Source organism: Ovis aries, chromosome 25, assembly GCF_016772045.2.
Source record: "Ovis aries strain OAR_USU_Benz2616 breed Rambouillet chromosome 25, ARS-UI_Ramb_v3.0, whole genome shotgun sequence".
In the NCBI taxonomy this organism is placed as follows: domain Eukaryota; kingdom Metazoa; phylum Chordata; class Mammalia; order Artiodactyla; family Bovidae; genus Ovis; species Ovis aries.
Genome location: NC_056078.1, coordinates 38,347,622 through 38,363,621, shown reverse-complemented (window position 1 = coordinate 38,363,621; position 16,000 = coordinate 38,347,622). Strand labels below are relative to the sequence as shown.

General features: G+C 37.9%; 1 protein-coding gene across 18 annotated transcripts in view; it reads right to left on the bottom strand.

Moving 5' to 3' along the window:
* Positions 1-16,000, bottom strand: part of CCSER2 (coiled-coil serine rich protein 2) — a 162,671-nt gene that overhangs the window by 107,962 nt on the left and 38,709 nt on the right. For all 18 annotated transcript variants that reach the window (XR_006058041.1, XR_003586992.2, XM_042240826.2 and 15 more), the window contains one exon: positions 15,348-15,544. Coding sequence is in view for 16 of the 18 variants with exons in the window: in XM_042240826.2 (XP_042096760.1) it covers positions 15,348-15,544 (197 nt within the window). In the remaining 2 variants the exon portion in view is untranslated. The remainder of the gene's footprint in view (positions 1-15,347; positions 15,545-16,000) is intronic.

Here is a 16,000-nt window from a genome sequence, read left to right as displayed (position 1 = left end):
ACTGAAAAGGATATACAAGTATCCAATAAGCACACAAAAAGATGTTCAACATTATTATTTATTTAGGAAATGTAAATAAATCAAAACCACAATGGAATGCCACTTAATATCCAGTAGGTTGACTATAATTAAAAAAAAAAAAAAAACAAGAACAAAAAACAGTAAGCAAGTGCCATCAAGTATGTAGAAAAACAAGAAGACTTACACTTTGCTGGTGGGAATGTAATGATTCAGCCATAGTTAAAAAAAACAAAACACACAGTTCAGCAGCTGCTCAGAAAGTTAAACACAGAATTACTACACAGTCTAACAATCTCAATCAAAGATATATACATATATATACACCTTAAAAATTCGAAGCAGATACATGTACATACATGTTCACAGCAGTATTATTCACAACGAAATAGCAGAAACAGCCCATATGTACTATGTCCATCAATAGATGAATGGCATGTACATATGATGGAATATTATTCAACTTTAAAAAGGAATGGACTCTTAATACACGCTACAAAAATATAGAAGAACCTCAAAAACGTTCTGGTAAGTAAAAGATCTGGGCACAAAAGGTCACATGTTGTATGATTCCATATATGAAATATCCAAAATAGATAAATTAATACAAAAAGCAGATTGATGGTTTTCAGAGGCTGGGAAGGGGTGAAAGGAGAGTAACTACTTCATAAATGAGTATAAAGTTTACTGAGGGCTGATGAAGTGTTTTGGAACTAAAGAGAGGTAGTGGTTACACAATACTGCAAACACACTAACTGCCACTGAAATGTTCACTTTCAGTTTAGTTCACGTGCTCAGTTGTGTCAACCTTTTGTGACCCCATGGACTGCAGCACGCCAGGCCTCCCTGTCCATCACCGACTGCTGGAGCTTTCTCAAACTCAAGTCCATTGAGTCAGTGATGCCATCCAACTCTCTCATCCTCTGTCGTCCCCTTCTCCTCCTGCCTTCTAATCTTTCCCAGCATCAGGGTCTTTTCCAGTGAGTCAGTTCTCCGCATCAGGTGGCCAAAGTATTGAAGTTTCAGCTTCAGCATCAGTCCTTCCAATGAATATTCAGGACTGATTTTCTTTAAGATTGACTGGCTGGATCTCCTTGCAGTCCAAGGGACTCTCAAGAGTCTTCTCCAACACCACAGTTCAAAAGCATCAATTCTTCAGCGCTCAGCTTTCTTTATAGTCCAACTCTCACATCCATACATGACTATTGGAAAAACCATAGCTTTGACTAGATGGACCTTTGTTGGCAAAGCAATGTCTTTGCTTTTTAATATGCTATCTAGGTTGGTCATAGCTTTTCTTCCAAGGAGCAAGCATCTTTTGATTTCATGGCTGCAGTCACCATCTGCAGTGATTTTGGAGCCCAAAAAACTAGTCTCTCACTGTTTTCCATTGTTGCCCAATCTATTTGCCATGAAGTGATGGGGCTGGATGCCATGATCTTAGTGTTCTGAATGCTGAGTTTTAAGCCAACTTTTTCACTCTCTTCTTTCACTTTCATCAAGAGGCTCTTTAGTTCTTCTTCACTTTCTGCCATAGGGATGGTGTTATCTGCATATCTGAGGTTATTGATATTTCTCCCAGCAATCTTGATTCCAACTTATGCTTCAGCCAGCCCAGCATTTCTTATGATGTACTCTGCATAGAAGTTAAATAAGCAGGGTGACAATATGCAGTCTAGACGTACTCCTTTCCTGATTTGGAACCAGTCTGTTGTTCCATGTCCAGTTCTAACTGTTGCTTCTTGACCAGCATACAGATTTCTCAGGAGGCAGGTCAGATGGTCTGGTATTCCCATCTCTTGAAGAATTTTCCACAGTTTGTTGTGATCCACAGAGTCCAAGGCTTTGGTGTAGTCAACAAAGCAGAAACAGATGTTTTCTGGAACTCTCCTGCTTTTTCCAGTGATCCAATGGATGTTGGCAATTTGATCTCTGGTTCCTTTTCTAAATCCATTTCTAATGCAATTTCATTCAACATAAAATTAACCATTTATGTTGAAAGAAATTTCATTCAAGAATAAAAAAGAGCTTTTGAAAATTTAAAAATATTACTCAAATATCTAAGAAAATTGCTTGTACATTTAACCTTTAATACAGTATCACAATTCTATATATCTATCCCCAAAATGCAAAAAGACAAGGCTATTTATTCAAGAACTAGTTGTAACAGCAAAAGCATAATATATATGCTTAGAAGTTGAAGGGTGGTAAATATATTCATATTTGCTTACTTTTTCTAAAAATTAAAAATAAATAAATTATTAATTTGAAATAAATTGTTGACCTTAAAATAATTAAATTATTCATAATTGTTAAGATTTATTGATTTAAAATAGAGTATTAACTAAAATTACCAATATAAAATTAATTAATTAATTAATTACTGATTTAAATTAAATATTTAATTTTTAACTTATTTTTAAAATAAATTTAATAAACAAATTACAATTAAATTATTTTATAAGTAAATCTTTAGTTTTTAATTTAATTAAAAAATAAAATTTTGAAACTTTTAAACAAACATCTTTATTTTCATACTGTTTCCCCTATTTACCCTCTATAATATGCTATTCCTATGTAATATGAATGTTATTTGGGGGTTTATGTTGTTTTCAATATTCTACTATTGCAAATAATGCTTAAACAAATCCCTAAAAATCAAAAGTAAAATAATATACACAAGTCTAACTTGTGTATCAAGTTCATGGAATGAGAGAAACTATTTCAAATAGATAAAGATAAAAATCCTCAAGGTGTTTTTAAGAACTGTATTTTTAGTGGTGGAATTATTACTCTCAGACCTTCATAGGACCATCAATTATGCATTCCTAACAGTAGCCTCTATTAAGATTTTATCAAACTTTTGGCTTCACAATACTACCCAGGGCATAATATCCTTTTCCATAAAACATTCAGTTAACAGGACCAATTACTTTACATAAAACCTGCTTAACTTTCACTTGGAACTTTCACCTTAATCCATCAACCCAAGCATTACTATTTTCTCTCAGTCTAAAAGGGGCCCCAGTATAGGACTTGTTCATCAACATGTTTCGATACCAAAGTACATGGATATCTGTGTCAAGGAGTACAGAAAGGTCTCTTCGTCCCCAGAGGGTAAGAGCCAAGGGACTTTGTCCCTTTTGTTCATCTATCTTCATTTTGTCTAATCTACCAGATTACTGTCCCAGCTGATTCCAGGTCAGAGTCCTCGTTTTCATCTTTGTCAGCTTTTAAAATTCCTTCAAACTGAGATAAACAGAATGGTGTTGCTGAGGTCCCTTTGGCGTTGTAGAACCAGCATCGGCTCCTCTTGGGACACTCAATGTTCAACAGTGCTGCTTTAACATCTTTGTCTTAACCTCACCAGTGTCCCATATATTCACCTCACTTCTCATAAATATCAGCCCCTACTGGGACAAATCCCTTGGCTCTCCCCTTCTGTTTTCCTCCTTTTTCTTGTTAATGACTCTTTTTTTTTTTACCTTCAATATCAATAAGGGAAACTGAGACAGCAAAACTAATAAGGTTTTTTAGACAGCTGCTTGGTTTTACGACAGTACGATTTCATGAGGTGCCCATGTAAAAGGAGTCCTCTTAATCACAAGAGTCGATATGACCTGACTATGGGGCATATTCAGTAGAAAAATAATACAGTCATCATAAAGTCAATCCAGCATGGCTTGCTATAGGGGGCACAGCCCGTCATCTGTGATGTTCCACTTGGCATTTATGGAAAAAACATAGTCTCTCTTCTCAGGTACACAGATTACAGTAGGTTTTATCCAGTCCACCAGGCTACCCACTCCCCCAGGTAACCTACTATGAACAGCCATCTGTGATGGTTCTATAGTGAGTTGTGGGTCCTACCTATATCAACCCAATACTCTCTTCCACTCTGAAGCACTTAAAACCAAATATACTACTCCTAAATTAGTCACTCTCACAATCCATTTAATAAAAGTTCTTCAGGAAGCTGATGACACAGACCACAATATAAGACTACTCCCCGGCACTATAACCCCTGGTTTCAGTAGTTTTACGGTTTCATCCTCTCTCTAACTTTACTACCCTCCTGGTAACCAGTGTTCATAAGAGTACTGCCTTTTGTCCTAGAATAATCGTTCCATTAGGGTTGGCTCTAAAGCTACTGGTAGTAGATCAGGCTGAAATCTAAGCTTGGTCCAGCATCACGATCAGCCCCAGGACTCTGTATTACTTTCATTCTAGCTATTACAAGTAACAATAGCCAACGTATAATATATTCAGTTTGTTTCTTATTATTCTGCATTTTCTTCTGTATCCAGTGAGTCACCTCATTGGGGGTTGTGGCTACCACCATTTCTAAATTCTATCTCAGAACTTTTGCCTTTAGTGATAGATCACAGCACAGCTGCAGTTTCATATGATCACTGACTACACAGCCATCCAAGAATCAAAATTTCTTCATTCCCAGTCCTTTAATCCTTTTGCTTCCCACATGTTTCAGTCAGTTTAGATGTAGCATATTTCATTTTTTTCTGACACCAACTACAATGACTTTCGACATTAGCTATCCAGAGTTAGCACAAACTTCACAGGTTAATGGCACAGTCTTACACAAGACTAACATTTAATTCAGACACCATTGGCCAAAAAGCTCAGGACTTCCCAGGCCCTGTACTTCCTACCTGACTACAACACTGGAGGTTCCCAATCCTCCCTCAATCCCTCCCTGGTGGCTCAGCAGTAAAGAATCTGCCCATAAAAACGCGGGAGACGCTGGCTTGATCCCTGGGTCAGGAAGATCCCGAGGAGGAAATGGCAATCCATTCCAGCGTTCTTACCTGGGAAATCCCACGGACAGAGGAGACTGGTGAGCTACAGTCCATGGGGTCGCAAAAGAGTCGGGCATGACTTAGCAACTAAACAACAAACTACTCCATCAGGCTGTACACAAGAACAACTTACAACACTCAGCAAAGGACTATACTTTATGATTACACTTGTATTATAGTCCACGTGGTATAAATCACGACCAGCCAAAAGAAGAGACACACGGGGCAAAGTCTAGGGTGGTCCCAAACGTGACGCTTCCATGTTCCCTCTCCATGGAGTCAGAATAGGTCACCTCCTTGGCAAACTGATGAATAACAATAGGCAGAAAGTATGGTTCCAGACTTTTCACTGGAGTTTCGTTACAAAGGCATCCGAGGTTGAATCATGGGCCGCATGACTAAATGCAATCTCCAGCCCAGTTCCCTTGCTCCCTAGAGGTCAAACTATCAGAGGGCTCAAGACCCCAACTTTCAAACTGCATGTTTGGTTTTTCTTGCATGCCCTACCCCCAGCCTCAGTCACCTCGTTAGCATAAACTATCAGGACCCACCATGAACAAAAACACCCCTATCACTTGGGAAATTCCAAAGATGTAGAAGCTCCCACACAAAAACTGAGAACAAAAGTCAGCTGAATTCTTTATTATACAACACAAGACTTAGTATAAGACATTAACAAGGCAATAATTAAGACAGTATGTTACTGGCGAAAGAATAGACACACAGATCAACAAAACACAACAGTGAGCTCAAAAGGAGGCCCACACACATACACTCAACTGATTCTGACACAAGAGCAATGGTAATTCAATGCAGAAAGTATAGTCTTCTCAACAAATAGTGCTCAAACTCTTAGACAAAACTTCTCGCAAAAAAATTAACCCAAATATGGGTGTTACACAAAAACTAACTCAATATGGATCACAGACGAAAATGCAAAATATTAGACTATAAAACTTACTGAAGTAAACAAAGTAGAAAAAGTATATGACCTTGAGTTTGGTGATGATTTTTAATAATACAACCTACAGCATGATCTGTGAAAGAAAAAAAATTAAGTTGGAATTTATTAAAGCTTTGCTCTGTGAAAGACACTTTAAAGAGGATGAAAAGACAAGGCACAGGCTGGGAGAGACGCATGCAAATCCCATATCTAATAACAGACACATCTGGAGCATACAAAGAACTCTTAAAATTCAGTAACAAGAAATCAACTTTAAAATGGACAAAAGGTACTAAACTGACACTTAAGAGATATACAGATGACAAACACATGTGAACGTTCTGCTGTTAGGGAATTTCCAAATTTAAAGCAATAAGAGAATACTACTGTATACCTATTAGAATGCCTAAAACCAAAACACTGACGATAGCAATTGCTGGTGAGAACGGAGAACTAAATCTCTCACACACTGTCAGTGGGAATGCAATTTGGTACAGCCACTTTGCAAAATAGATTGGTACAGTCTTACCACATGATTGAGCAATTGCACTCTGGTATTTTCCCAAATGAAATGAAAACACCTGTCCACATAAATATCTGCAGGTCAATTACAGCAGCTTTATTCATAATGGCCAAAAATGAAGCAACCAAAATGTCCTTTGATAGCTGTGGTAATCCATACAATGTAATATTATTCATCAATAAAAAGAAATGGAGTAGCAAGCCATAAAAAGATATGCATCAGTCTTAAACGCATATCGCTAAATGAATATGAAAAAGCTATATGCTGTATGATTTTAATTATATGGCATTCTTTAAAAGGCAAAATTATAGAGATATTCTATATACATTAGTGTTTGCAAGGGGTTCGTTGCAGGGAGGGATAAACACAAGAAATACAGGGACATTTTAGGATGGTGAAGCTATTCTTTATGAAATAAGACATTAAGCATTTGTCAAAATTCAGTGATCTTTATAGCACACAGAGTAAATCTTAATGCATACAATTTTTTTTTAATTTTATGAAACCATCTCACTGCAGGAGGTGAGGGGCATAAAACATTATCCTAAGTAACTGTGGAAATGAACGGAGCCCAAAAGGCTAAAGGCAAAGGGATTCCACGTGAGCACCATCCTCTAACTGATAAAGGTATGTCCTGTGGGAGTACAAATGAACAACTCTCAAGTGACTACTACTTAGGTTAGAAAAGCAACTTCAATAACTCCTGTGTTAGCTGCTCAGTTATATCCAACTCTTTCTGACCCCATGGACTGTAACCCAACAAGCTCCTCTGTCCATGGGGTTTTCCAGGCAAGAATACTGGAGTGGGTAGCCAATCCCTTCTCCAGGGGATCTTCTGGACCCAGGGACTGAACCCGGGTCTCCTGCATTGCAAGCAGACTCTTTACCATCTGAGCCACCAGGGAAGCCCAAATTTCATTTAATTAGTAAACGCATTTAACTACTCAGCCTCAGCATCCTCATTAACTATAAGTAGTTCATAACGTCTATCTGATCCAACTCATGGAATTCAGTATTTTATTCATAAATATTACTAATTATGCATCTACTATATGCCAGGTTCTCTGCTAGGTAAAAAGGACTTTGTAGTGAACTACTTATTCTTTTTAACAAACTACTTTTAAATTCACTTTTTCTCTGAAATGGGGGCTTTGACCCAGAAGTTTTAGATAGTCCAATAATTCCATGTTTGTGAAAAATTAAAAAATGTGCAGAAAAAACACTCTACTAAAGGTTAATATATAGACTGGTATGTATAAAGATCTGAATACAGATGTTGATGTAAAATTTAAATTATATCTGCCTTATTTTAAAACCTGATTTGTAAACATCTGTCTTTCTGATTTGAGATACAAGATTTTTCTTCCTTTTCATTTTCTTAATTTCATAGCCTCATCTCTAACCACTCTCTCCTTCACACATCATAGTCTTAGCAATGCAGGTATTCCTCTCATACATCATGATTTTGTGGTCCCTCCAGGTACATGCTATTCTTTATGCCCAAAACACTCACCTTCCCTTTTCTTTGACCAACTGGTCATCTTTGTATCCATTCTTCAAAACTCAACTCAGCTGTCACTTCCTCATAGCATATCATACAGATGCTAACACAGGATGCATGATTATCACTTAAAAACTATACTACGACTACATATTTATAATCATTTATCATACTAGATTTTAAATCCATAAATAAAGACAAGCCTTACATATATTCAGTAACTTTAGCACTGAACAGTATGCCTGAGACATACCAGAAGCTCAATAAATAATTACTGAATTGAACTTCATATTAAACAGATTTAATCTATAAGAAATAATAATAATACAGAATGAAGAAAAATATTATGTTTAAAGGGTTACAACAACTATATAAAATAAACTTAAACTTTGTTTTTAAACCTAAAAGCTACATTAACAGGCCAAGAACCTATGTTAGTCATTAAATGGGCATGGCAAACTCACTAGTCTAGCCAATAAAAAAGGAAATTAAGAAAAATTTAGTTTCCTCAATTCATTCTGTTCCCCTTATTTGTAATAGATCCCTTCCATGAGTCCAAGTTCTGCATTCTGTATCAGAGCACACTGAAAGTATGTATCAGAGCATACTGAAAGGATCACTGTCAGTTTGACATGTTCATTTACCTATATTAGGTCGGCCTCAACTTTCTGTAAGCTGTCCCTCCACCATCAGTTTATGCTAATGTCACATTTTTAGCTATTTGCAACTTGCTATTATGACACGTGGTACCTTAGAAGCACACTCTGTAAATAGGTTATGTCACAATGCACATGGAAAACCACTGAATAATATTAAACATTATATTTAGTTTTAAGTGTTTCTATTTATTTTGAATTAAATGGCACATCATCATGACACTGTTTCCACAAGCATATTGAGTCCTTATTGAGTGCCAGAAATCTAGAAGAGTGATGAGAGAGAGATGCCATCACTATATTCAAGGCATGCAGTAGGATCTGGAGATTAAAAGCAACTAGATAGACCTGTGTAAAGTAGAACAGGCGATGGAGAGCCAGTCAAGTAGTTTAGGTTTGACATTATAAGGAATGGGAAAACCATCAGGAAAATGAGTCAAACTGGCAATTTAGGGTGATTTTGGCAGAATGAATGAGAACAGCAGTACTAATCATAACTTTTAAAAGTGAGGAGGTCACACTTTTCTCCCTTACAGTCAATGAGTAATGGAAGTTAATCGCTCGTACCCTCTAAACCCACTTTCAAAACTGCAGATTCCTCTAAGCTGCCCTCTGCCACCACTTTAGTCCAAGCTACTACCACTCCTCACATGAATGGCAGCTTCCAGCATGCTGTTTGCCTCTCTTCTAGTTCAATCTTTATACAAAGTATTTTGAAAATGTAAATCAAGTTATGCCCCTTTCCAGCTTAAAACCAACGTTCTTCCAATCACATATATCCTTTTAACCAACTTACTATATTCCCTGGGCCAACTAAGCCTAACCATCATTTTCTAAAAAAGCCTTATTTAACACCCACACCAGACTAGGTGTTCCAGCAATATACTTTCACTTGGTAATTTTCCTTTGCAGCACTTTCCTCATTGTATCAATTGAAGAAAATTAATGAGTTAGCTAAATACTTCAACTACATGCCTCTGTTGGTGCCTCAACAGAATGTAAGCACCAAAACAGAACCTGCAGCTGTCTTGATCACTGTATCCTCAGTGCTCTGCCCATGACGGTCACTCAAATATGTTAAATATATCAATGGTTGCCTCCCACTGGGAGCCAGAGGATGATGGCTTAGCAAGGACAACACAGGGAAAACTGAATGCCTAAGAAGTTTCCATAGAATTTTATTTGGTTTAAAAAGTTAATCCCTGAATCTTTAAAATTTATTTGCAGTGTTCTAATATAAGGGTCAGCAAACTATCTCTTAGAGCTCAGAGAGTAAATATTTTAGGTTTGTGTGCAATACAGTCTGTTGTAACTACTCAGCACTGCCAGAGTAGCACAAAAGCAGCCAGACTACATGTAAATTTATTACAAAAATTTATCTACATATATAAATATACATAAACTTATTTACAAAAATATTCATTGGAAGGACTGATGCTGAAGCTGAAAACTCCAATATTCTGGCCACCTGATGCAAAGAACTGACTCATCAGAAAAGACCTTGATGCTGGGAAAGATTGAAGGCAGGAGAAGAAGGGGACAACAGAGGACGAGATGGTTGGATGACATCACCGACTTGATGGAAGCTGGTGATGGACAAGGAAGCCTGGCATGCTGCAGTCCATGGGGTCACAAAGAGTCAGACACAACTGAGAACTGAACTGAACTGATTTACAAAAATGAGTGGACAGCCTCAAGGCTGTAGCCTGCTGACTCCTGTTAATACACCCCAAAGAAACAGTAGACAGAAATTAAACCAAGCACAGTAAAACTAAATATGACAAATACAAACCAAAATGATATTCTGGTATTCCTCTGCTACATTTCTAGACCACAGGTAATTTCAAAATTCAATGCAAAAAACCTAGGGGAGTCCTATTCCCACATAAATTACTGCAAGGAATATTACGACGTTTAGCATACATTTAAGTTTCAATAAAGTCTAGCAACATCAGTCACCAAGGTAGCAACCCAAACCTAGCCAGCTGTTCCCTTACAAATGCACAGGTAAAGAAACGTGCAATAAAAGGTGCTGGCATCATGAGTCATAACTACTTACTGGTTGTCAAAAGCTTCCAAGCTAAGAGTTTGAATCTACATTTTAAAATGAAGAAGGTTCTATTTAAATGATAAGGACGTTAAAGCTGCCTACTATATGAAGATAAGTCAAGGCTGATAGAACAAAAAAAGAAAGCCAGGAACATCTGGTTCAACCACGTCTTCAGTCTTCCATAAAAATCCTTCCAAAAATAAAAGCAGACCATGTGATGATTTAAAATTATCAATCCCTAAATATTTAAGGGTCAGGAAATCAGTCATTGTGACATTCGAACTCAATTCCCCTGCAACGGGAGCTCTTTTATTGGTCACGGCACCACAGCAAAGATGATTCTGAGTGCGGTTCGCTGTGCTCACAACGGCGGAAAATGCTTCCGCTTAAAGCTGTGCACATACAGTATGATTCTGACAATATTTACAAGCAAAAAAAAAAAAAAATGCTGTATTTCTTTTTCAAAAAAGTTAAATATCAACTAAAAGTTTACTGAGTTTTAAAATGCTCGGTTATCCTGAGTAGATATAAGGCTGAAAATCAAAAATACCAGACTGAGAGTAAGCTAGTTCCCAACCTATCAATATCAATTTACTCAACCCACCTAAATTCAACCAAATCTGAAGAAAGAGTTACTAACTGGTCCATAGGTCCTACTTCAAAGGATTCTCATAGAAAGATGGAAAGATGATAAATAAAAAGGACACTGCAGTGAACAAAGGTGACTTTGAATCAGTGCCTACGTCAGCGCCCAAGACCATCCCCAACATTAGACGGTTCACAAGAAGGGCTCACAGGGCTCAGCAGTCATATATACTCACAGCCAAGATGCGTTCCAGCACAAGGACATGAAACAAAACGAGAAAAAGAAAAGTCAGACGGGGCAGAACTGAAGAAACGAAGCACTAGCTTCTTTGAGTCCTCTCCCAGCAGAATCAGTGTACATGCTCAATTCCTCCAACAAGCTGCAACAACACATGGAAAGTGTTGTCTATTACACATGTCCCTAAGAAATTCAGTTGTTTTTGAGGGCTGGTGACATGGGCACCCTCTGCCTGGGATATATGAAAACTTTAGAACTCCAGAAGGAAAGCAGGTACACAGCATAAACCACAGAGTGCAGCTAAGGCCCAGTGAACCACTCTTACCACTGAGGGGAAGTTTTGTGTCATCGTAAGGGAACTGTTGATGAACGTAAAAGTGGAGAGTGAAAAAGTTGGCTTAAAGATCAACATTCAGAAAATGAAGATCATGGCATCCGGTCCCATCACTTCATGGGAAATAGACGGGGAAACAGCGGAAACAGTGTCAGACTTTATTTTGGGGGGCTCCAAAATCACTGCAGATGGTGATTGCAGCCACGAAATTAAAAGACTCTAATTCCTTGGAAGGGAAGTTATGACCGACCTAGATAGCACATTAAGAAGCAGAGACATTACTTTGCCGACTAAGGTTCGTCTAGTCAAGGCTATGGTTTTTCCTGTGGTCATGTATGGATGTGAGAGTTGGACTGTGAAGGCTGAGCACTGAAGAATTGATGCTTTTGAACTGTGGTGTTGGAGAAGACTCTTGAGAGTCCCTTGGACTGCAAGGAGTTCCAACCAGTCCATTCTGAAGGAGATCAGCCCTGGGATTTCTTTGGAAGGAATGATGCTAAAGCTGAAACTCCAGTACTTTGGCCACCTGATGTGAAGAGTTGACTCATTGGAAAAGACTCTGATGCTGGGGAGGAATTGGGGGCAGGAGGAGAAGGGGATGACAAAGGATGAGATGGCTGGATGGTATCACTGACTCAATGGACATGAGTCTGAGTGAAGTCCGGGAATTGGTGATGGACAGGAAGGCCTGGCGTGCTGTGATTCGTGGGGTCGCAAAGAGTCAGACATGACTGAGCGACTGAACTGAACTGAAGGGAATGGTTTACCAGCAAAGGGTCAGCCTTTCTAAGGATAGGCAATCTCAGCTGCTATGTTAATTCTTTTTTTTTCTGCACAGCACCCCAAGTATATTATGAAAGAATATTGATGAAGGTAAATTATTATGCCTCATACCAACTTCAGATGGCAGTCTTAAATGTAAAAAAAAAATAATAAATAGCTAACATTTACTGAGCTCTTACTATTTCCCTGGCAGTAATTATTTTTTTATGTATGACCTTATTTAAGGTTCACAGCAATCCTACAGGGTAGTCTGAGATGATACTCAAAATACTCAACAACCACTATCACATGGCTGCTAAAACATTCAGGCATGTACTTCCCAATATGAGCCCTAGAGATATGTGCTGTTATTATTCCCATTCTATTACAAAAAAAAAAAAAGGATCAGAGAATCCAAAAGTATACAATTAGTACATGACAGTAATGAGTTCTTAATTATTTGCTATACTGCCTCTCAACATACTCGGAGAAGGCAATGGCACCCCACTCCAGTACTCTTGCCTGGAATATCCCATGGATGGAGGGCCTGGTAGGCTGCGGTCCATGGGGTCTTGAAGAGTCAGACACGACTGAGCGACTTCACTTTCACTTTTCACTTTCATGCATTTGGAGAAGGAAATGGCAACCCACTCCAGTGTTCTTGCCTGGAGAATCCCAGGGAAGGGGGAGCCTGGTGGGCTGCCGTCTATGGTGTAGCAGAGTCGGACATGACTGAAGCGACTTAGCAGCAGCAGCAGCAGCTATCAACATACTAAGTACTTTGTATGGCCCCAGGACTAGAAAACGATATCTTATACACACACACACACACACAGTAAAAACTGTAAAGAAAAACAATACTAAACTTATTTACATGAAAATTTAAAACCATACATGATAAAGGCAACAAAAATGTATAAATAAAACTGGTAAAATATACTAATTTTGAAAAAAAGGGGCCTTAAGACAAAAGGCATAATGAGGGTTAGAGAAGATCACTACACAATGACTGAAAGTCCAATTTACCAAGGAAACAACTCTAAACAAGTATACACCTAATAAAGTTCATTTAAAGTAGAAAAAACAAAAAGTTGGTAGAATTCTAGAGAAAAATGGTAAACCCACTATCACACTCTTTTCAACTTAATTCTCCATCCTTTCTCAAACTGTCTTCCTCTTAGATCCAAAGAGAATGACACATAGACACCATTCCATTGCAAAGCAGAGAATGAATATTTTTGTTGTTTACCATCTCATATACACAGGACAAATAACCAAGAAGGAAATTCGTGAATTGTAGAGACTAATGGTCCATTCAGATATGTACTGAACTCTTCCAGAGGCTATCTCATCATTTAAGTAATAAGAGTAATGAACTGTCTGAAAAATGTCCAGTACCAGGTGGCTGACTGCTGCCATCTGCTGGACTCAATGCTCATTTCAACTCCAATCATACTTAAAAAGTTCTATCTAGTAAGACAGCACGTACGCTCTTAAACTGTAATCTTTTCTGAACTTCCTTTATCTAAAGAAATAAGAGATGATGCCTCTAAATTAAGTATGTGTCCTCTCCATGTCTGTGCAATTTAATAAGCTGCTGGTAATGACCTGTATTTTTTTTTCAAATCACAGGTTTACATGGAGACAGAAAACTGCATCACCTAAAAGCTTCCTGGAATTTAATATACCCACAAGGACTACCAGTTTTCCTTACAACTACTGGAAAACTGTATTTTATACATTAAGTAATCATAGAGAATAGTTTTAATCACACCAATTATGCTTCACTCACATTGCATATAATCCACATTACTAGCAATTTTTCTTAAAATATGCGTGTATAAATACATACATACATGTCTGGTTCCCTTGCCTACCAGGCACACAGGAAAATTACACTTCCTGCCCACTCAATACATAAGATTAACTTAGTTTAGTAAACTGTGAGTAAAAGGACCATATGCCATCTGCAGGCCAAAGCAGTAACTGCATGTGTAAATCCTCTGTCAGTAAACTGCTTGTGTGACATCCTCATTACCAAAGGAACAAAGGGTCTCAGAAGGCCACGATGAAGCCCCAAGATCAAAGCGGCTTAGAACACCGAAGACAGCTGCCCTACAGAGTTGTCCAGACTTCCAACAGACTTTGTAAGAGTAAAAAATAAACTTTCATTCTGTTAGCTCACTGCAAATTGGCACTGAGAATGCTACCACAACACAGCCTAGCCCAGTGCTTCTCAACAGCAGCACTACTGACGTCCTGGGCTGGATAATTCCTTGTTATGGGTGTTATCCTGTCAGTTACAGGATGTTAAACAGTGTCCCAGTGTCTACCCATTAGTTACCAGCAGCACTCCTCAATGTGACAAAAACATCTCTAGACACTGCCTTCCCCTACCTTGAGAAACTGAAAAATACAATATGCCTATGTGAACATATGCATGTATATTTATTTATGTAGAGCTGACCTGTGAACAACACAAGGGTAAAGGTGATGACGCTCTGCACAGTTGAAAATCCATGGTTAGCTTACAGCTGGCACCCCATATATGCTGTTCTCCACATCCCCAGTTCCGCACCCACAAACCCAACCAACCACAGACTGTGCAGTACTGTGGTGTTTCTACTAGTGAAAGAGACTCACAGATAAGTAGACCCTCAAAATTCAAACCCATGTTGTTCAAAGGTCAACTACATTATGAATGTATATGAGACCACAATTAACTCAATCTTTATATGACACAAATATATGCTTTATTATGTATTTAAGACCAGGTATTTTGTAGACCCTTAAGAAATATGAATTCCCATTTCTCAGACTAGGAGAGTTAATTCATAAACTTACAAAAATCCAAACATCCCGTCTCTCTAATAGCAAAGTAAACAAAATGTTCCCAAATGGTACATAAATCCATACATACTATGCTGTTCATTTCGGAGGACTCATAGCTCCCAACTGGGTGGACATTTCCAATGGGCTCCAAGCCCTCTTCATCCCACATGTACGTTCCATCAGAGCTATCAGATGGAGAGAGTTCAAATGAAGAACCAGCTCTGTAATCTGTGTCTGGTGAAATCAAGTTATTTCCAGAAGCATGTTTTGAACATTCACTCCTGTCTTCAATTGAATTTTTAAAAGAGAGGGGAAAAAAAAGTTATTAGTTCACAAAATACAATTGTTTCAAAAATATAAGCTCTAATAAATTGATATAGCAAAAGTTGGCAAAAAAGTTTTCATAATTAGTATATTCTAAATCTAAACAATAAAAAAATCACGATGTAAAAGCTTAAAAATAACCTACTGAAATATTTCCCAATGTACTTCATTGAGCCATCTTTAACTTCTGCAGTATTTCTGGAAATGTAAATAAAGCCTCATATTCTCTGAATATTTCCTAGGGTATTTATTTTTAAGCACTGCCCAGGAAACTCCTTACTCTGTGTTTATCTTTTAATCTTGCAGTTGCTTCTTAATAGGGAAATAAATTGCTCCAGCAGTGATTCCTAACTAGAAGACCCTCAAGACAGTCAAGAGATTATACATATCTTCAGTGATAGCCTACTCCCTTGATCG